This window comes from Scylla paramamosain, chromosome 5 (assembly GCF_035594125.1).
Source record: "Scylla paramamosain isolate STU-SP2022 chromosome 5, ASM3559412v1, whole genome shotgun sequence".
Taxonomy (NCBI): Eukaryota; Metazoa; Arthropoda; class Malacostraca; order Decapoda; family Portunidae; genus Scylla; species Scylla paramamosain.
The window spans coordinates 14,301,692-14,324,191 of record NC_087155.1 but is presented as its reverse complement, the minus strand read 5'-3'; the positions used below and the strand labels follow the sequence as shown (position 1 = coordinate 14,324,191).

At 44.3% G+C, this 22,500-nt stretch overlaps 1 protein-coding gene across 2 annotated transcripts in view; it reads left to right on the top strand.

Moving 5' to 3' along the window:
• Positions 1-22,500, top strand: part of LOC135100557 (dual oxidase-like) — a 93,245-nt gene that overhangs the window by 20,046 nt on the left and 50,699 nt on the right. For both annotated transcript variants that reach the window (XM_064003553.1, XM_064003552.1), the window contains exons 2-3: positions 12,116-12,196; positions 19,579-19,740. In XM_064003553.1, the coding sequence (XP_063859623.1) occupies positions 19,629-19,740 (112 nt within the window). In that variant the 5' untranslated portion in view covers positions 12,116-12,196; positions 19,579-19,628. The remainder of the gene's footprint in view (positions 1-12,115; positions 12,197-19,578; positions 19,741-22,500) is intronic.

Sequence of the window (22,500 nt, the reverse complement as noted above, 5' to 3'; positions counted from 1 at the left end):
ATCTTTTGTGCTTTGCGAGGGTCAGGCAGTGGTGGGGGAGCGCCAGCAAGGCGGCGATGCGTGGGCCTTGCAACGCGGGGAAGATCTGAGGGTAGGAGAGTAGCGTGGGAAATGCGGCAGGGGAGGAAGGAGGGCTGCTCGAGGATTGGTTAGTAGTGTAGTGGTGCACCCGGATGGAAGGGTTGAGTGGGGGCATGGTGGGCCTAGCAGTGTAAGGCCAACAGGTGGGAATGTGTACCTGGCACCAGGCGGCTGGCCGACCTCCGGGAAAGGATGCCTTGGTGGGTGCGATCAATGGTTTTTATTCAACATGCATGTCCCTCGCGCTTCTCGGCTACATAAAAGTTTGTAATAGCAATAATTTTTCCGGCAAACATCTTAGGAGCTTTCAGTGAAAAGTACATTCTTATGGCAAGTAACCTGAGGCCTCACAGGAAGGCTTCGTCGCCGTTCCGCAACTGTTTGGTGCGGCGGGTGCAGGCAAGCGAGACGCGCGACACCCGACACCCAGGAGTGACGAGAGAGCCCAGGCAGGCAAGCTGTGGCCGATGAAACACGTGCACCACATCTTGCGGCTCAACGCTGCATGGTAATCTCAACACACATACATTATCAAGGCAGCCAGGTGTGAGGTCTGACCCTCTCCGCATTCACACTCATGTCAATAAAATCGTGTGTTTCGAGGATGACTTCGCAATAGAATCCCTTAATGCTGTGAAATTAAGACGATGCACAGCGAGACAGGGAGAGATTACACCATATGCACACTGCCATCGCCTGCTGGAGGAGACCCTGAGCGTACCTGCGGTCACGAGGAGGATCGCACGACCTCATCTCGCCCATAAAGGAGACAAGGAAACTTTATTATTTCTCCACACCAGTTTTTCTCCCTTGATTTTTCTTTAGGGAACTTCAATCGCTGATTTGTTATTGCTCGATGCCTGGCCACACCACACAACGCCGTCCACTTCCACGGCGCCACGATTTACAGGACTGAATGGGGAAGGGTCTCCTGTGGTGGCGGCGGCGGGGGTGCGGTGAGTGGCTGGAAGAGAATGAAGGGTGGGTGGATACAGCTGGTAAAAGAGAAAGGGGCTTAATGTTGCGGAAAAAAAGAAGAAAAATGAAAGCTGAAAAGAGCAAGTGGGAGCGGGTAAATGACAGCGCACATACTTAATAAGAAAAAAATTGGAACAGTGAAGATAAAGCAGTGAGGTCTTGAAATAAAATAACTGAAGTAACGGGAATGAAGAAAAAAAAAATGAGAGTATATATTATTTTGGGGTCAGAGTGGAGTGGAGTGGATGGCGAGGGAGCAGCACGGATGGTGATGGATGTCTGGTGATGTGCAGCAGAAGAGGCGAGCAATGGGTGCGTGTTGGCTGCTCATTAACCTATATTAGGGCTATTAATTTCCAGCAGGTGAAAGGGAGAAGTACTTACGTTCGTCCATGATTCTGTTAGTGTGTGTGTGTGTGTGTGTGTGTATAATTCACTCACTATCTTGAGCATCACGTGCAGGATTCGTGATTGCCAGTCCTTACCATCCTGGAAAGATTAGAGCTCATATAGTCGCTCTGCGGGTCAGGCCGAGACCCTCCACATGCTACGTCTTGCCAAGGAGAACACTAACTGCTCGCTTATCAGTGAAAATATTGCGCAACTTCAGTGGGCTTTTGTGGAAAGTTAGCAGACGGAGATAACAGATAGCAGTGGTGCCGTCTACATGGAATAAAAGATGGAAAAGTGGCAGTATTTTCGGCTAAATGCCTGTTTCTTTATTTATTTTATTTTATTTATTTATTTATTTTGTTTTATTTATTTACTTATTTATTTATTTATTTTACCAGGAGTTACGTGAAGACATGGAAATGGTAAGGTGCTGACATTTGATCACCGTGGAAGAATTTTCAACAAGCTATCAAACAGATTGGACACAACATCGGCCTGAAATGTAAAAGGAACAAATGTTAGGAAGTGAAAGGCTAAGGTTTATATCATCCGTGAACTGCGTATTAATCGTGTGAACACCATACCAGGAGGCGATGAACAAAAGACAAGTTCCCACGAACTTTAGAACTGGGTCATGTTTAATGTATACACCCATGGGAAGGACAGTCAGCTGTGTTACGCGCTGGAAACAGAATATGCTACTCTGATAATAATTACACCATGAACAGTCAATATTAAAGCTTAAAATCCATCAGCTTGGTAGAGGCAGTGCGTTCAAGCGGCTGATGCCAGATGCACTGCCGCCTCTGGACGCAGAGCACTAGAACATCGATTGTGATGATCGGAGATTCCAAATAGAAAGGAATGTTCAGCTGAATAAGCGGAAAGATTAGGGGTTAGAGACAGGTGCAGAATAGTAATCGAGTCTCCAAGACACACAGGAATGTAGTCAGGACGCTACACCCGCTGCTCTGAGTGTATTGAGTGTACAGTAGTTAATTGTTTGTCCACGACTCCCAGGTTCTCTTTGAAGTGACATGCAACTCTCAGCAGCCAAGGAGTCTGTTACTGGTATCAGAAATAAGTCTATCTATATATGAGATCGACATCTCTTACAGGACAGACGAGCCAAGGTGTCTGCATACGTATATTCACACTAATAATCATATTATCAAGCATTCCCTCACATCTTCGCCGCGGGGCCTCTAGGGTAGAGATGACTGATCCTCGCCGCCCAAACTGCACGAGCTTCAGGTGCACGGCATACCTGGCGGTCTCTCCTTGCCGCACATGACCTGCCCAGCTGATGGCACCAGGCGCGGGGCAAATACGGCAGTTATAAAAGTCATCATTCAATTGACAAAGACGTGCATCTCATGTCTTGCTTTTAGCAGGCTGTAGTGGATGTCACTGGAGGTTTTCAAAAGCGCATTCATTATTTTAGTGATTGCTTAAAAAAAAAAAAATCTGCTCCATGAGAGAAAAAGCATCAGTAAGAACCTGACAAGTTATATCTATGGCGTCTGGAAATGGTACTAATTAGAGAACAAAACGCTTCAAAATATTTCTGATGAGACAACAAAGCGTTTCGAAATACGAGACATTTAAGAGTTCGTTCAACTTTATGAAGAAAGAGAACTTTACCCAAATTCCATTCTTACATGGATTTTTTTCTTTTCGTAAGAGAACATACATTAACCATTACATTTACACTGCTTTCATAATACACTTTTTTTCTTAACTTTACCAAAATTCATTTTGGCAGGATGCATTTTTCCTTTCCGCTCCATAAGAGAACACACATAAACCATTAAATTTACTCAACTTTCATAATGCTCTGTTTCTCCTTCCCTTTTAATGAAAATAAGAGACTGTAGAAAAACATGACAAGTTCCTCGTTTCGAACTCCGTTTTTCCCCGCACCTCACTCAATGCCTCGCCGCGGCGCGTTCCCTGTTGTCTCGATTTCTTGCGGCAGTTTTTAGAGGTGCGCCAGATACTTCCTGTAACGCGGCCCTCCTCCTCCTACTATTTGTGTATGTCTTACCTCCCCCCCCCTCTCTCTCTCTCTCTCTCTCTCTCTCTCTCTCTCTCTCTCTCTCTCTCTCTCTCTCTCTCTCTCTCTCTCTCTCTCTGGCGTCCAGGAGTTTATACAAATAAAGTGTTTATGAGATGAGGGAACAAATCTTTTAAGTATACATACGTTAGTGTTACGATGCGGTCTTGTGTGAAGGAATTGTGTATTGCAGAGAGGCAGAGGTTATAACAGTAGAAATACTGCAGAGTATAGCAGATGGTATAAGATTATGACCAGACCATACGTATAACCAACATAACTTTAAAACTGGGCCTTTCATCATTATTATTACTAGTATCATCATCATCATCATCATGTCACAACGTTATTGTCATCATGATAGCATAGTTGTCGTACCAGTATTGTCATTATGATGCTTGTTACTTTCTCGCAGTGGTAGCATAGTTGCATTTCCATTCTTATCGTTGTAGTTGTCATGGTATCGTAGTTGTATCATTGTCACATCGTTGTTGTTGTTATGATATCGTAGTTGTATAATTTTCATTGTTATCGTAGTTTCTGTGGTATCATTGTTGTATCATTGCCACAGTTATCGTTGTATCAATGTCAGTTATCGTTGCAGTGCGTCAGGATATCGTAGTTGTTGTCTCATCGTCACTTTGTTTCATTGTCACAGTTACCGTGGCTGTCGCACTCCGTTCACTCTTGTCACGGTATCGCAGTTGTCTCAGTCACTGTTATCTTTGTATTGTTGTCGTTGTTATCATGGCTGTTGCGGTCCGTTCACTCTTGTCATGGTATCGCAGTTGTTTCAGTTGCTGTCATCTTTATATCCTTGTCGTTGTTATCATGGCTGTCGCGGTTCGTTCACTCTTGTCATTGTATCGCAGTTGTCTCAGTCACTGTTATCTTTGTATCGTTGTCGCTGTTATCATGGCTGTCGCGGTCCGTTCACTCTTGTCATTGTACCGCAGTTGTCTCATTGCCGCTGTTGCCGTAGTATTCGTGGTAGTTGTCTTGATATCGTTGTTGTATCCTCGTCTTGTCTCTGTTATCGTGGGTGTCGCGCGCCATTTGCTGTTGAGATCAGGGTTTTGATTATCCGCCGACAGAAGACGCATGAGCTGGTTTCCTTTCACGCTCAGGGCCCGCTCACCTTGCAGAAAGTGGTACGGACGGACGTGGGTTTGGGGAGTTTTGACCTCGCTGTTTAGGTGAAGAGAGTGACCAAGTGTATAGCCTTCCTCTTGTGTGTGTGTGTATGTGTGTGTGTGGGTGGGTGGGTGGGTGTGTTTAGGAATCTAGCCAAGGACACAAAAAAGAGAATAAAATAAAAAAAAATCCTCCAATATGCCTCTAAAAAAAGAAAGACAATTTACAGGCAAAAAAAAAAAAAATAAAATAAATAAATAAAATGAATAAATAAATAAATAAAAAATAAAGTTGGTTGTAGTTTGATTTACTACGAATGACCAAACACAAAGCACGCACCTTCACAGTAATAATACATGACAGACTTGCAAATAAACGCCATTGACACATAATAAACGCAATCATCATTATCTCTACCACCATCATCACCACTACCACCATTACTACCATTACCATCATTATCATCGTCAACTTCCACGATAATTGAAAACCGTTCCGCTACGGTGCCTTCCCGCTACCTGTGCTATGCCCCTCGGGTGAGCAGGAGCAGCAGCAGCAACAACAGGTCCTGGCGGTGCGCGGACACGCTTGGTTGGTGCAGGTTTGGGGATGAGTCACGTGGCTGTGGGTCTGCACGCCAACCCACCTCCAGCACACCTCCGACCCTCCACTGATCCTCCACCGACCCACCTTTCGCTTCATTCATTAGTCCGTCCACCTCCTGCACACACACACTCACAGCGGTGCGTCTGGCAACACTGCTCACACCTACATTAGTTACCACTGCGTATATTACTTTATAGTCACTTATCTTTCGCCGGAACACGATCTCCGTAACTCGACGCGCCGTAATTTTAAGAAAAGTATCTTAATTAGTATCGGGGTTTGCTTTGCGTGGCTGGTTGTGTGTGTGTGTGGGGGGGGGATGAAAAAGGGATGCTGTGGTGAGTGAGTTTGATGTGGTGTGATGAGTGAGTGTGGTGTGGTGAATGAATGTGGTGAAAATGAGTGAGGGTATGGTATGTGGTGCACTGAGGGTGAAGATCATGTGTGGCGTGTAGTGTTTGTGGTGAACGACAGAGAATACTGGCAATTCTTATAAACACACACAAAAAAAAAAAAAACATTGTACCAGACCTCTTGACTCTTACGATGCTGTTTGTAATAAGCTGCTCTATTTAATTTAAACTTGAAGATTTAGAACACTTAGACGAGACATCAGAACTCCTGGATGGCAAAAAAAATAAAAAATAAATAAATAAAATAAATAAATAAATAATAATAATAAATAAATAATAATAATAAATAAATAAATAAATAAGGTAAAAGTAATGACGTCGGTACGGAACATAATGAGAGGAATCAAGACAAGAACGGACGAGGCGGCGATAACTGCTGCAGACCGGAGGGGGAGAAGTCTTGGGCGTGGCTGAGTTGCGGCGACCTAGGTGCTGTGGGTGTTAACCATCCATAGGTGACTCACGATCAGCGGAATTCCCTCCACCTCCACTATCGCCACCACTACTTGACTCATTCCCTCATTCCCTTCACTCTTAGCCTTGTTCTATCTTCCTTCCTCATTCCTTCGCTTCCGTTTCCCCGTAGGCAGTCTTGACGGAGCCTCGTGATGGTTAGACAGGAGGCACCGAAGCCACGCCACATGCAGCGCATCGTATCGCGACGAAGAATTTCTGCTCTGAGGGACGAGACGGAGCAATGTTCTGCATCGTTACCTGCTTTCCCTTCGTTACATTCTTGACGTGTGTTTTCGCGTGTCTCAATTTTGTGACTGTTTTTCCTCCTCTGTCCCTCCTGCGTGGTGACTCCATTAGCATCCTTCCTCTGGGTCTTTTACTTGTTCCTTATTATTTTAACGCGGCTCGCTAGTCTGAAGTTGACACCAGATGCAGTTTTAACAGACAAAAACTCTCTCTCTCTCTCTCTCTCTCTCTCTCTCTCTCTCTCTCTCTCTCTCTCTCTCTCTCTCTCTCTCTCTCTCTCTCTCTCTCTCTCTCTCTCTCTCTCTCTCAGGTATCCTTTGTAAAGTTTAGAAAGTCCGGCAAGTGTTTTATGAGAGCTGTTCTTTAGGTCACAGAGGACGTCAAGGAATAAAGGGCCAAGTCTGCAGGTGCCCCGGGACGTGGCTCAGGTGCTAGGAACAAAGAGCTTGGTGTGTATGTAAATAGCCTTTAAATAGTCTCATTGAGGATATGAGTTGGTTCAGTATTACGTCCACTGCTAGCCGTGACCAACACCAGCATTCTAGATTTTGGAGAGAAATAGTTACATTTGAAGACAACGCAAAAGTAATTTGGTTCATTTGGTATGAGAGCGATGGTCAGTGAACATAGTTGATTAGAAGAGTGGTTAAAGTGACAGGTATGGTTTAATTAGATCTAAACAAAACACAAAAATAGGTTGGTGTGTTCAATAAGGAAAGTAGGTGAATGCAATAGTGGTTAAAGTGACAGGTACGACCATTTTAGCGCAGTAAGAACTAGCGCCAAACTAGACAGGGTAAAGGGACGAAGGAATGCAAGGAGGCCTTGATCTCCAGCCCAGAAAATCACTTTGATACTAGAAACCTTGCTAGCTGAGAGTATTATGTGGTTTTGCTGGGAACGTGACTAGAGAAAATTACTTTTCTTAAGATATTTCCTAGACTGAGCCTCACTTTTACTACTCAGTTTTTGTCCATAAAAGAGGAAGATGTTAAGAATAATTCAGACACTGAAAATTTTGCATCACCACGAGAGATTAGATTACTTTAACTCCCTAGAAACACGAAGGACGCGGCTGATGTAATAGAAGTCTGTAAATGGTGAAAGGTTTCAACAAAGGTAGTATAGATAAGGTTCTGGTGGTGAATGGACAAGTTAGGGCCTTTTTTGCGACGGGTTTAAATTGATAAATGTAGATAAAAAATCGGCTACAACTGGTTCACAAATAGAGTTTTAGACCAGTGAAACAGGTTTGGCTGCCATGTAGTGAGTGCGAACACGATAGAAAGTTTTACAAGAATGCTAGATCAATGACAGATGGCAGACAGGTGTTGCCTCATGTATCGGCCAACAGGTGTTCTTTAGCTCCCTGGTGCTCCTTAAGTTCCTCAGGCTCATGACCTTACGGCGCGTCAGGAGCGTGCCAACCTCCCAGAGATGGACTAACACCGGCGCCTCGACAAGACTCGTGTTTCTGTTATCAGTTCGCAATGCTGTGGTCTGTCTGGCCCTTGGTAATGGAGCTGCTGGCTGTAGTGCGTGGCGGCGGGCGGCTCCATCGTTCAGTAGTTATACGTTTCGGTATATCATTAACTTGAGTGGCACCACACGCGTCCCTGTCACGGTGCAGTGCTCAGTCCTGACAGTGCCATGAGTCAGGAGAGTCAAGGACATTTTTTTCCAGTCCATTCATCGGTGCGCTGAGGAGAGCTTGCAGTCTATGGACGGAACAATGTTTTTATCACTGAATTCAAATGAATGTTATCGCGGCTTTTCGGTGAAAGCTGATGATGGACCGGCGACCCTTGCCTGCCTGCGTCGATCCATCAGGCAGGCGGCTGCACCACTGCACAGCGTCTCCCTCGTAGCGCGGCATATTCCTCACACTTTGTTCTTGCAGTGGCTTCCCGCTGCCTCAGTACGAGCATACATCGGTGTTCCGTGCTCACGGCGAAGGAAACACAATCCAGGTGGGGAGTGTATGCATGAGTGCGCGCGGCCTGTATCTCTAAGCAGCAGAACTAATGAATCTGCGAGGTGGTGAGCAGCAGAAGAGGAAGATGAGGCTGGCTGGCGTGCTTTGGCGGAGCGTTTCACCATCACCCTTGCCTTTTTATTATTGGAACAGCACAATGTAGCAATAAAAAATGGTGAAAACTCTTCGCTCAAAAAGTAGGCAACATGTTTACGACAATGATAACGACCTGCGCGTCTCAGGTCAAGGAAACGACTCCCCTTAAGTGGCAAAGGTCACGGCGAGGAGTGGCGCTCGTTTCCCGCACACTCCCCTCGTTGAATTTTCACTCACTGCCGTATGCGTGAAACAAGTTAATGATCAGAAAACTGGGACAGAACATACTGCGTGCACTCACAAAACGAGTACAAAATTTCCATGCAAGGCACGGTGACGTCTGCTGCAGAAGTGAAGGTGGCGGGTCACCTAAACTTGTTGCCTCAATCATTTCTATTTCTTTGTCGTCCCTAAGGTTTAGTTTCACCGGCGTTCTCCAGCCACGCCTCTAGACTGTTCCTGCGTTAGTATTCAGTGTCTTCATCCTCCAAGGTTATTCTGCTTTTTCTACCTGTTTACTTCATATTATCTAGGGCGTTATGGGAAACAGGTCTTCTTTTTTATGCTTCTCTTGCTTGATTACCGCTTCTTATCAGTTGAAGTGACTCATCCGTGCAGCTAGCTTAACCACATTAGTATCAAGACGGGACTGCTTACTCGTACAACTTGAGTGAGTCCCATGCAAGCCAATAAAGCGGCAAGAAAATTTACATATTGGCTAACTTCAAGCGTTTGTTGATTCTCTTTTGCGTACGATTATATATTTGCCAGTCACCGTGTGTATGTAGAGAACTAAACACACACACACACACACACACACACACACACACACACACACACACACACACACACACACACACACACACACACACACACACACACACACAAGCACCGAACCAATTTACGTCTCGGCAGCAAGGTGATACAAAATTCCAGTGATTAAGCGTCGTTTAAATGAACAAGATGGACCGGCGGGCGCGTACGCTTGCCGCCTCCTTTGGTACGAAATTGGGTATAGAGAAAGTAGGAGAAGATTGAGTAGACTGCGCTGGTAGTTGCCAAATACCTGAGGCTGTGTAAAAGGTGCAGAAATAAGAGAAGTATATAGTTGGGGAATGTAGTTTCAGTGTACTCTTACGCTGCTCTTAGGAGACTGCACGCTTTGTATTATGGAGGTTGTGAAGAGAACGCAGAGAAAGTGCGGAGTGTAAAGGTTCTTGTGTGTTGTTTCGGTGAGCCAGAGTTGTTGCATGTGTGTCTGTTGCTCAACGCTCCCCGTGTCCGTGAACCGCTGACTTTGAAGATGCTGCCCCGCCATGAACCGTGACGTGACGTGGCCGTGACTGGGGCTTTTTGTCAGACATGCCTCATACACACCGTTTATTTTCCTCATCCATAACAGTGATTCTCTTTTTCCCTCTGACATGGGCTGTTTTTCAGAGGTACTTTATAGGTTTTTTTTTTTTTTCTTGTGATCTCAGACGTAAGTTAGTTTTTTTTTTTTTTTTTTTAGTATTATTAAGTAGGATGGGTGAACTTTCCTCAGTTATATTTCCTTTTTTTTTTCTTCCTCGTATACTGTGACTTCTCAGACATAGGAACGATTTTTCTGTCATAGGGATGTGTTATAAGGCCTATTTCATAAGGATATTAAGGATTTTTTTTTTTTAGGGATATAAGGATTTCTCACACACAAGGATGCCATTTTTTCTCGAACATATATTTATTTATTTTTTTTAGACACACTTCATAGGGACAATTTTTCTGATTCATAAGCGCCTTTTTTTTTTTTACACAGGAATTATTTTTCAAACATCGGAATTTAGCTTAAACACAGTATTTTTTTCATTCTCTGATTTTTTTTTCTTTTTCGCTTCCTCTGAGACATACAAGCATTTTTCTCAGACGATTTTTTTTTTTTTTTAGACAACACCTTTTTTTATAGGCATACTTACTAGAGACATTTATTTATTTTTTTCAGCCTCTGACATGTTGGGAGTTAATATGTACATGACACGATGACAGAATAGAAGTTGTATCTTTGTGCGTGCCAGATGGAGAAAACTAATTAGTCAGTGCACGTAGGAGACAAAAATAGCCATCAGACATCATACACCAGTGCGAAGGTGATACAAGTTTGGAACCACAATGATACCGACATAAGCGGAAATTAGAGAGAGGAAGCAAGTTATTAATGTCACTCTTGATTGCATGGAATATAGAAGCAAAGTGGATGAGCTTGTGTGTGTGTGTGTGTGTGTGTGTGTGTGTGTGTGTGTGTGTGTGTGTGTGGAAGGGGGGTGGGTTGGGGCGGAGGCCGGCTACACACACACACACACACACACACGCACACACGTTGTTGTTGTTGTTGTTGTTGTTGTTGTTGTTGTGTCGTGTAGAAAATAGAAGGACGAGGGGTTGTTATGTTTGTTTACGTGTGTGTGTGTGTGTGTGTGTGGTAAAAATAAGCGGATACAAGTAAATACGCTTTATACAGGGACTGCCACTTGTAGACCTGGCGACTTCTTATTGCTTCCCTTATGCTCTGTTCTTAACCATTTGAATTCCAATAGGACAGCTGCACCATTCATATAGATCCACACTCACCCTCCACCTACACCGTGCATGCACTATGACATGTTGCTGTATTCCTTCCACCATGAGTAATGACAGCCATGGATTGTAGATTTTTTGTATACTGTAGCTAGTTTTTCCTCTGATAATGCAGGTAGTGTAGTAGTTCAAATAGCGTTGTTAGGATTAAAGTGATGTTGCTGGTTGAAATGTTATTGTTTTCTTGTGTTTTGATCAGTTGCTCTTCTAGACAGGGTGGAATCAAAAGCTTTTCGTCTCATCAACTCCTCTCCTATAACTGACTGTCTTCAGCCTCTCTCTCACCGCCGCAGTGTTGCATATCTAGCTGTCTTCTACCGCTATTTTCATGCTAACTGCTCTTCTGATCTTCCTAACTGCATGCCTCCCCTCCTTCCGCGGCCTCGCTGCACAAGACTTTCTTCTTTCTCTCACCCCTATTCTGTCCACCTCTCCAACGCAAGAGTTAACCAGTATTCTCAATCATTCATCCCTTTCTCTGGTAAACTCTGGAACTCCCTGCCTGCTTCTGTATTTCCACCTTCCTATGACTTGAATTCCTTTAAGAGGGAGGTTTCAAGACACTTATCCATCAATTTTTGACCACTGCTTTGACCCTTTATGGGACTGGCATTTCAGTGGGCATTTTTTTTATTAGATTTTTGTTGCCCTTGGCCAGTGTCCTTCCTACATAAAAAAAAAAAAAGTTTCGGTTGTATGTATTATGTTCGTGGTTGAAATTCACTTGGATTTACTTGTGTTCTGGTGAGCTTCGGGTTTAGTTATGTTACTAGTTGAAATTCTCTTATGTTCCCTTGTGTTAACTTTTGTTCTAGCGTATTTAATGTAATGTATGTATTTAATGTAATGTAATGTTGCTTGTTCAAATCCCGTTGCGTTCAGCGTGTGTTTGGGTGAAATTTAGATATACTTATGTTGCCAGTTGAAATTCCCATAGCGAGTTTCATGTTGCTAGTTGAAATTCCCTTTTACTCAGTTGTGTTCTGGTGTGTTTTAAATGTAGATAGTAGAATATGTTTATACTTAAAATTCCTTATACTCACCTGTGTTTTTGTGTGTGTGTTTCAGATGCGTCGGACAGTTACATCGAGAGGCAGCAGTACAATGGGTGGTACAACAACCTGGCGCACCCCAGCTGGGGATCCGCAGGTACGTGTTGCCATACCTCTCTTCAGACGCCTGGGCTGTGCCAGCCGGCCACCACGGCTCTTTCTTTCCTTTACTTCTCTTTCCCCTTGTTCCTCTAGCTGCTGCTTTCTGTTTCTCTCTCTCTCTCTCTCTCTCTCTCTCTCTCTCTCTCTCTCTCTCTCTCTCTCTCTCTCTCTCTCTCTCTCTCTCTCTGTTTTTATGCGTCTGGCTATGTGTGTGTGTGTGTGTGTGTGTGTGTGTGTGTGTGTGTGTTTATGCGTCTGACTGTGTGTGTGTGTGTGTGTGTGTGTGTGTGTGTGTGTGTGTGCGCGCGCGCTTGTGTTTGTTTATGTTTGTGTTGGGAAGAAGGGAGGTGCATATCTGGATCATCAATACCTTTCTGACTTAACCTCATTGCTCAACAACATTCAACATTGATCTATGCCTGTATTGATTGTGGCTTTGTTAGTGTTAAGAGGCGGCTGTTGTAAAGTGGCTGCGGTGCGTGTTACGACCTTGCATGTAAGAGAGGCTCACTGGGGACTGGTGACACAACCGAGTCCCTGAGGAGTAAGACGCTTGTCCTCCAATTCTGATGATCCTTTTCTACTTTTCTTTAGGGACTAGCATGTCAGTAGGCCTTTTTTTTTCTTTATTTTTGTCGCTATAGGTCAGTGCCCCTCTTTCATAAAAAAAAAAAAAAATCCCAATGGCTGCGTGGTTATCAGTGACGCAGCTTTCCCGTTCCAAGGATTCATAGATCATCGGGCGGCGCGGCGGGAGGCCTGGGAATTGCCACTTGTCGGGCTAGGTGCTGCTACATGGGATGCATAAATGAATACGTTTTCAGATTTGTTCACCTCTCGGCTATCAGTTTACAGCGTGGCGCAAGAGTCGGTCTGTAGCAGCTGCCTTTCACTCCGCGGCTGATCGAGGGCCGTGGGGCATCAGGATCTGGGAAAGGGTGCATGTGTTGAGCAGACAAGGCAATAGACGGTCCCTCGCCCTTTTGTGTTCATAGCATAAGAACATAAAGGAACTAGAAAGATGCCAGTCAGTTTACACGTAGGAATCCCTGTTAAAAGAAAAAAAAAATCCACATGTAATAGCTATCCATAAATTTAGCAGATTAAAGCTTCTTATTGAGTCTGCATTAGTAACCTGATTAACGAGTCTATATTGAGTATATTATAGTAACCTAGCATTTTTTGAGAGGAGCCTGCCGCTTTATAACAATAGCAATCTGGTCACACCACTCGATTTTCTAAGCTAGAGTAATCTTTCATTGGCCGGAAGTGGACAATAAAATATATGAGAATACAGGTGAGTCGGATACATAATTGGATATCAAGTTTGTTCATTATCAAGTGCTTTCATTCATATATAGCAATGATCACCGACCGTCGCGATGAATGAGTATAGAGGCGCTCACAGTACGATTGGCACCAATATTCGTGCCTGGGAAGGTGCTGTTCCTTACCGGATGCAACACGACTGGTTCTGTGATCCATGACGGAATGCACATTTGTACTCCGGGAGCTCCTCAAGGTGACGTATCGTCGCGAATCGTGGAGGAGCCAGGTTGTCCCCACACGTCTCAGGAACAGAGGGAAGGTTTGTTTCGTGGAATGCCTTCTATGGCTCAGGAGGACGAGAAAGAAATCTTAATGTCTGTGTAGGGCGCAGCACAGCTCACGAAGCAGAGGTGGTGATGAGGGGATTCAGTAAAATATTTCAGAGTAGTCAGTAGGCACCGACATGTTTGCTGTGTAATATGGTTATCTAAGAATTATTACGAAAAATTCAATTATTTAACTTTTTTCATATCTGAAGGAAATATGTCGACGGAAAAATTGTGGTAATAACTCTTATACTGACCACAAGTTAATAGTAAGAGACAAGACGTCATGGAGTCATGATAGCTGGAGACAGGACGCCACACTGCCTCTCTACAAGTTAGATAATTAACTGTTTAATTGTCTTAATGTACCGTAACAACGGACTCGTAATTATGGCCCCATTCAAGTAGGAAGGAGGAAGTGGGGTGGGAGAGAAGAAAGAAGCTAGTGTTGGAAGGAGTGCGGCCGAGAGAGTTGCGAGCAGTGATTCAAACTTCTCCAGCAAATCAACATTCTCCGTAGAACCTACGACTGGTACGTCATACGACATACCAGTCATACGACTCGTATGACTGGGTGGTGAAGCGTGCCGCCCTCAGGATAGTGCCACGGTGCTTCCTACGGTGCTCCATTCGTGCAAGGGAATGACAGCCAGGAAGTGAGAAACTCCGTCTGCTGCTGTCAATTAAGTTTACTTGAATACAGGATACAGATTCTCCACAAAACCTTATCCCAACACAGAGGGATCCGGCACACAGGCATTAGAGAATCGTGAGCTGGTAGAGTATTTCACATAGTATACACTTCAGCAGCAGCAGCAGCAGCAGCAGCAGCAGCGGCAGCAGCAGACAGTGTTGTCGGGAAAAAAAAGTGTAAAAGCAACCACTTCTGAATTTTCTGCATCTTCGACTTACCACCTTCCTCCAAGTCTGCTTCTCAGCTCATTGCACCTCCCATCCGCACCACCATCCACTGTTAAGGGGAACGGGACTGTCAAGAAAAATGATAATGGCAAGGGAGCAGATCCAATACACAGTTAATGAATTTGCTTCTCACAGTAAGCTACAAGGAATTTATCCCAGAACTTGCAACGATGCCCAAGTCTGCTCCCAAACATGCATTACTTCTTGGAGGACATCACAGATTTTCCTCGTTCCAAAAAATACTGTTCCTGTTCCAGTCCTTTAATGACATACGATCTTAGGCATCACACCCTTTTTCTGGCCTGTGTGAAATGTTTTGTTATCTGAGAAAGACTGATTGTCATGTTACGCAGGTGATTAATCAAGTTCTCCTGGAGAGTTTCCTCATTAATAATGTAGAATCCGCTGTAAACTGTAAGAAGAATGGTGAAAATACCCTTAAAAAACCATTCACTTCCATTTAATAGAAGAGATACCACGCCTAATGTTAATACGGCTCTTAGTTTCATCTGCAACGACTGCCTCTCAGTGGAGTCTGTGTAGCATCACTACCTCCAAAGACTCAACAATCTGAAGAACTGGAAACCATCCTTACAACGCACATGCCTCCCAGGTTTCTTGAACAACTGCCTGGACAAACATAACACACTCATCACTCTTGCTTCAGTAACTTCAGTAAAACCTGTAATCTTGAAGACGGCACTGTCATCCTTAGCAAGGACACCAGACTGGGACTCCACCCTAACGTAACTGTGTGTGGCTGGCTGACTTCCTTGGCGAGCTACGGCACACACTACCACGGCTCTGCGTTTCCCTCACTACAGAGCGTCACATAAGGGCTCACCAAGGCACCACTGCGGGCTCTCTGGCCTGGCGCCCCATTATACATGTTTTCCCCGGAACTCTAGTTATTAGATGACATTGCTGTATCTCATAGAATCTATATCATGAACCAGAACTACTTAGTATCACTGGAGGCCACTCCTGCATCCTCTGCGAGCCTCAGATGTGGATAGATAATAAATTGACATGAGTATCCTGGAAACTCGACAGACTTCACGATTTGAAAGAAAATAAGAGTGATGGATAATCAGCCTCTGCTCTCAGTGGTGTTAGATGTGGACAGAAGATAATAGTGACACAACCACCCGCAACACTCTAGAGGCTTCAGACGTGGACAAAAGAGAACAGTGACAATCGACCACTCTAAGACTAAGGTGGTGCCCTACAGTGTCTTCTGTTCAAGTTTCCATTGGTTTCCCCTCCAAGTAGTCCTTTCAAACAGATCACTTGGCGTTACTGCCTCTGGGTGAGTGAGTTCACTGGATCGATTGAAATGCTGAACTGGTGGAAGCACGTCATCTGCATTATCAGAACAGCCCTATGTAAGATCTTCAGTCGTACGCTGGAGAAAATTGAGTCGTAGGATCAGAATGAAGAGTTTGGGAATACATACGTTTACACCTTCACGCTGAAATCATGTTCCCAATCGATATATGTCACATCTACAAAGTATTCACGTGTAGTTTTTGAGTGTCTGGCTGCAGTGCCCTAAAAAGAACGCGCATTATCGTTAGTATTACTTTTATAATTACTTGTTTTCTTTTCCAGCATGGTAATATGACTTGGTTGTATTAACGAGCTGAAATGAGCCGCACCTGCAATCCGCTCCGCTCACCAAAACCTTGACTTAACGCAGGGGTTGAAATTGAATATACAAAAAAAAGGTGAAAGTAAAAGAGGACAAAAAAATCTACAAGGGAAGGATGCAGTATAAGGCTCAGCGTCCGCACAGCAAGCGACGTTACAGGACCATCCAAACCTTTATAAAGCGTCTCAACTCCACAACCGCCACACTTAACACCACATAAGTTTGACGCGGTGCTGCTGGTGCTGTCATGCTCCCTGTTGCTTTGGGAGATTTAGGGGTTATTTGTGGGTTCTGTAACGTTACTAATCTGAGGTTGTGTTGCCGTAATGCTGTGAAGTCGAGGTTTTGGTTTGGTTGTGGTTGGTCGTAGTTTTATATATGTTGCCAGCGTGATTGATTTATTTGTCAAGGAGTGTCTGCCTCGTGGCCAAAGATAGCAGAGAATTACCGGTCTGGCTTTTAGCTTGTGTGTATATGTGAGGATGGATGGGTGGGTTGTGAATGGATAGATGGATGTGTGCGTGTGTTTGTGCACGTACGTATGACTTGGTGTAAACGTGTAAACGCTCGCTCACACACACACACACACACACACACACACACACACACACACACACACACACACACACACACACACACACACACACACACACACACACACACACACACACACACACACACACACACACGGTCCTCCCTTCCCTTTACCACACACTTACTTTCCCAATCGAGAGACAAAATGAGAGAGAGAGAGAAAAAAAAAAGAACAAATAATAATACACAATATCATTTTTCTCTTAATCTTCCCAGAAAACATAATCTCACATCCGTGTTGTGCCGGCGAGGTCAAACTTGCATTATTTGACTTAACATCGATGAGACGAAGGCGCTTTTCCACGAATGCTGAAGCGAGGAACAGGAATGAGAGGAGGAAGTAAGAGTGACGTGGGATTTCCCCGCCGGTGTTGTTGTGTTATGGGGGAAACTTACTGGACGATTGGCACCAGGAGTGGCGACATCTGGCGGCAGAATATATAGACGTACAACAGTCCACAGTGCATTGAATTGGTGGCAAAATGGAATAGTTCATGAACTCTGGTGGTGGAGTGACTGGAGAACTGGCCATGATGAATAAATACAGAGAGAAAAACAAAATAAGAAAAACTGGTGCTGGACTGACTGGAAAACTGACCATGATTAAGGAAAACAAAGAGAGAGGAGAAAATTGGTGGCTGGAAAGCTGGTCATGATGGAGAAATATAGGAAGACAATTATTTTCTTTTTTTAAGTTAAAGGTGCATTGACCAATGGCTTAAAAAAAAAAAGAAGGAAGAAAAAAGATCCATTGAAGATACCAGCTCCTAAGAATAGGGCCAGAATAAAAAAAAAAGAGTTCAAGTAATAGGTAAGGGGAAATAGAGAAGTAGACAGAGAGCTACAGCGTTTACTAGTAAGAGGAAATCAGTAAACTCTTACATTAGTGAGGTGGACAGAATAGGGGTGAGAGAAAGTAGAAAGTCTTGCTATGATAGAGGAACAGACAAAACTAGTGCTGGAGTGGCTGGAGGGTTAGCAATGATGAAGGAACACAGAGACAGGAGTGATGCTTGAGTCAGTGAAGTGTTTGCCGTGATGGAGGAGAGACAAAGAGAGGGAGACACAAGTGAAATGCCTGACATCTGACCATGATGGAGGAGGAACAAGGGAGAGACAAAGGATTGGTGGGGTGCTGGAGGTGTTTTTCGTCATTATGGAGAGGCAAAGAAAGACACGGGACAGGAAAAGAGTAGAGACACTTAAGGATGATGGGAGGAAATGTTGAAGCGAGGTTAAGAGAAAACAGTGGAGAGAAGAACCAGGCCACATAAGTGTCAACCATGAAAACAACTTGGAACTCTGTGGAACTCTCGACCTGGTTCTGTTTCTCTCTCTCTCTCTCTCTCTCTCTCTCTCTCTCTCTCTCTCTCTCTCTCTCTCTCTCTCTCTAAGACACTTCAGTAACTTCATTGTCTTGTGTGATTGGAATTATTCCGTTTAACTTTTCCTGGAGCGTTAATTGTATCTCTTGATCAACTTCATTTGCATGTTGGTAATAATGGAGCGAGAAAAAGACGTCTTTGTTTGCCTCCTTGAAATCCCTGACACAATTCATATCATCGTATTAATTTCATCTTTATGCTTGACTTCTTGTTATTGTGGTATTTATTATGTTTGGCAATAACAGCAAACTTTGCTTAGCCCTTATAATATGTTTGCATAACACTTTATTCAGCACACACACACACACACACACACACACACACACACACACACACACATACACACACACACACACACACACACACACACACACACACACACACACACACACACACACACACACACACACACACACACACACACACACAGTAGTAGTAGTTTATTGACAAAGTACCATTACAAATTGATAAGATACATATTATTCTGATCTCTACTTCGTCCAAAATGAATCACACACACACACACACACACACACACACACACACACACACACACACACATACATACACCACCCTCCTTAAGAAACTGAATATATTATGTAGATATGATCACAAATACTGAATAATCTTGCACAATTCATGGTTCACAATCACCTGTTCTCGTGTTTCCAAGCGGTTTCCTTTCTGGTCTCCCCAACGCTTAGTTCACGATTCATCTCCTTCCACTCACGTCTGCGAAGAGGACCCGGGATGGCAGGAAGGTGCAAACAGATGAGACAGGAAAGAAAGGCAAAGGAAACAGTATTTAGACGTATAAGGAACGGGATGTGGAGATCGTGGTGGATGACTGGCAGGACTGCTTGCACGACCTTCGCCCTGTGTTTGTGTGTGTGTGTGTGTGTGTGTGTGTGTGTGTGTTGGGAGGTGGGAAATGCTAGGAAGTGTCTGATTTTCCTTCCTTCACGTCTCCGTCTACAAAATCCCCCTTCAATCTCTTCAATAATATACATACATGCCATTGAAAGTGCTGTTAACTCCTTGAACCTTCCTTTGTTTACTTCATATCTCAATCTTCTGTCTCTGTTCCTTGATTTATCCTTCACGTCCGTCTATAATATTCTTTTCAGTCTCTTCAGTAATATATATACATCCCATTGAAAAGTGTTGCTAATCCCTTGATCCTTACAATGTTTCCCTTATCATTCAATCTCGTGTCTTTGTCCCTCCTCAGAGTCTCGCCTTACCAGGAAGACCCCAGCGAGCTACGCCGATGGGGTGTACATGATGGCGGGGCAGGACAGACCCTCCCCAAGGAAGCTCTCGGAGACACTTATGAAGGGACAAGATGGACTCTCTTCCGTCCTGAACCGCACTGCCATGCTCGCCTTCTTCGGTGAGTACTTAAAAGAACCTTATTTTGAGACACTTCACCTTACCTCCACTACTTTCAAAAGACCCTAGTTGATGTTACATATGTTTTTTTTTAATGGTGTTTTCATTGTTCTAGTGACAGATTGACAAGATTTCTAAATTATTAATAGGAGAAACATTCTTGAGAACCCGGCTAATCACCTCTGTGGCCTTTGAAAATATTGGTGACGGAACAAAGTAATTCAGTACACGGGCCTTAGTGTGACGGCGTGACGGGGATGGCGCGCACCCTGCCCAACGGTGCGTGTCGCTTCTAAGGACACGACCACCGCCCCTCACGCCCCACACAGGTGCCGCATCTTCTCACGACTCTTCTTTTTGCCGCGATTCATCATCATGCAACCGAGGGATGATGAGACGCGTGATAGTGCGGGAAGCTTAGGGGTTGCTGGAGTGGTGTGTGGCAAGCGAGCGAGAGGGAGGGAGAGAGAGAGAGAGAGAGAGAGAGAGAGAGAGAGAGAGAGAGAGAGAGAGAGAGAGAGAGAGAGAGAGAGAGAGAGAGAGAGAGAGAGAGACAGAGAGAGAGAGGGTGGGTGGGTATCTGGTCCAGTTATGTATATGTGAGGTGAGAGTCCATAGTGGTGGTGGTGGTGGTGGTGTGTAGGTGTATGGTATGTAAAGTGCAAACAGGTGAAAGTAACGGAGCATTAGCGTCATGGTTCAACGTCGATAACACCTCTCATTCCCTTGCCCATTCCCGACGTCTTGCCTTACTCCGCCCTGGACCTGCCCCACCCTGTTTGCCCTGCTTCATCCCGCTCCGCCCTCCCCCCCCCGCCTCGCCCATGCCACTGGGAGGTCAAGACAGGAGATTCAAAGGTTTCTCCGCGTGCCTTCTGCCTAATTAGTTGTGAGAGCTGGTCTGACCGGGTGAGGGAGGACGGCTTCTTGAGCAACGCCAGTGTAGCGGCCTGCATGGTGGGCACTGAGGCCTCGATGACCACGTTCTTTACGGCCGCGCAGATCAGCACCTCCACCGCCGATACCGCTGATAAGGCCGCGGCGCGAGTCTCAGGCTATCTGCTTATTCGGATTCAATTTACTGGATGATTTGTGCGTTCGAGTATAGTAATCTTGTTTTTTTTATAGGGCGGTCGGGTGTTTGACTACATTGGTGGAACCTGTGTTGGTGTGATAGAGGATATTGTTTGGGATGATATGTATCTTGCTGAAATACACAAGCGTTTTTTACCATCATAGGGTAGTATTATAGGTAGATAGAATAAATGATATACGTAGGGAGTACAGACTAGGTTCGCGCAGTCCTTCTTGATATAATGGACTGGATAATGTTTGTAGTGATATGTATCTTATTGAAATACACAAGCGTCTTCACCACCATGGGATAGTATTATGGAATAAGCAATGTACACAGGAAGTATACCAGTAATTTTATAGGACTTATACAGCAGTTAGATATTCAACTAGACCACGTTGTTTGTGATGGTAATAGTGGGTATGTACCTTACTGAAACACGCAAGCCGTTTCACCAAGACAAGCTTGAGTACCACTGGAGAGGTGAAGCTGAACTGGGCAGGTGCACACTTACTGGGCAGGTCCACTGAGAGTAATCGGACCAAATGTGATGCTCGCTAAGACGCTCAAACTAACGTGGCGTGGTATTGGCTTGACCCACTGTAGTCTAAACCATGACCCTCGCATTCCTGCATTAGCCGCCTAGCTCGCCAAGATAAGTCGAGAAGGGAACATTGCGGAGGCCTTTGTTCTGCAGTGGCCTTGTGTGATAGTAGTGTTGATAATGATGATGGATGATGTCCCCTACTGGTCCTCATCTTTCCTAGTCATGATAAGGGCAGTTTAGTTTAGCAGGAAGAAATAAAAAAAAACATCGGATGACCTTTTAAAATAGTCTGTCTTTTGAGAAACGTGATAGGAATTGACGGAAAAGGGGTAGAGATGTATGTAACTTACTGATTCTCACGTTTCATCATACTGTACCGAGACGTACGAGTAAAAACAATACAAGCAATTCAGTTTAGTGGACAAAACTTCGCTTAATTTTAAGATGGTGGTCTTTTGGGTAACGTGATAGGAATTAATAGAAGAGAACGAGATGTGTACCTTATTGATTCTCACGTTCCATCATGTTGTACTGAGACGTAAAGACAATACAGGCAGTTCAGTCTAGCGGAAAAAAAGAGCGAAGACTTTTTAAAACGTTGGTCTTTTGGGAAACGTGATAGAAAGTAACGGGAGGGAACGAGAGATGTACCTTACTGAGTCTCACGTTTCATCGTGTTGTACTGAGACGTAAAAGCAATGCAGGCATTTCAGATCAGGGGAGATTTAAAGGACTTTTAAACGAGATAAGAAGTAACTGGAGAAAAAGAGAGATGTACTAGTACGTTACGGAGTCTCACATTCCAATATTATACTGTACTGAGACGTAAAAACACTACAGGCAGTTAATGACAAAATTTTTGACTTTTTAAAACAGTTACCTATACATTAAAAAATTTAATAGATTGTGCTGGGAATGAACAAGTCTGGCGGTCAGCAGGTGCACACTTAATACTCCGCGCCACGCCAGCCACGTAATACCTTAACTCAGAGCTCCAGGAAAGATGGTGTGTTATCGTGTTACGTTGGTTGGTTGAGTTTTTGCGCAGTTATAGCTCGGCGTGCCTTCTCCGACTGGGTTGTTATTGTCATCATTATTGTTGTATATTACTTCATGTATGTCTGGGAGGCCAAATGCAT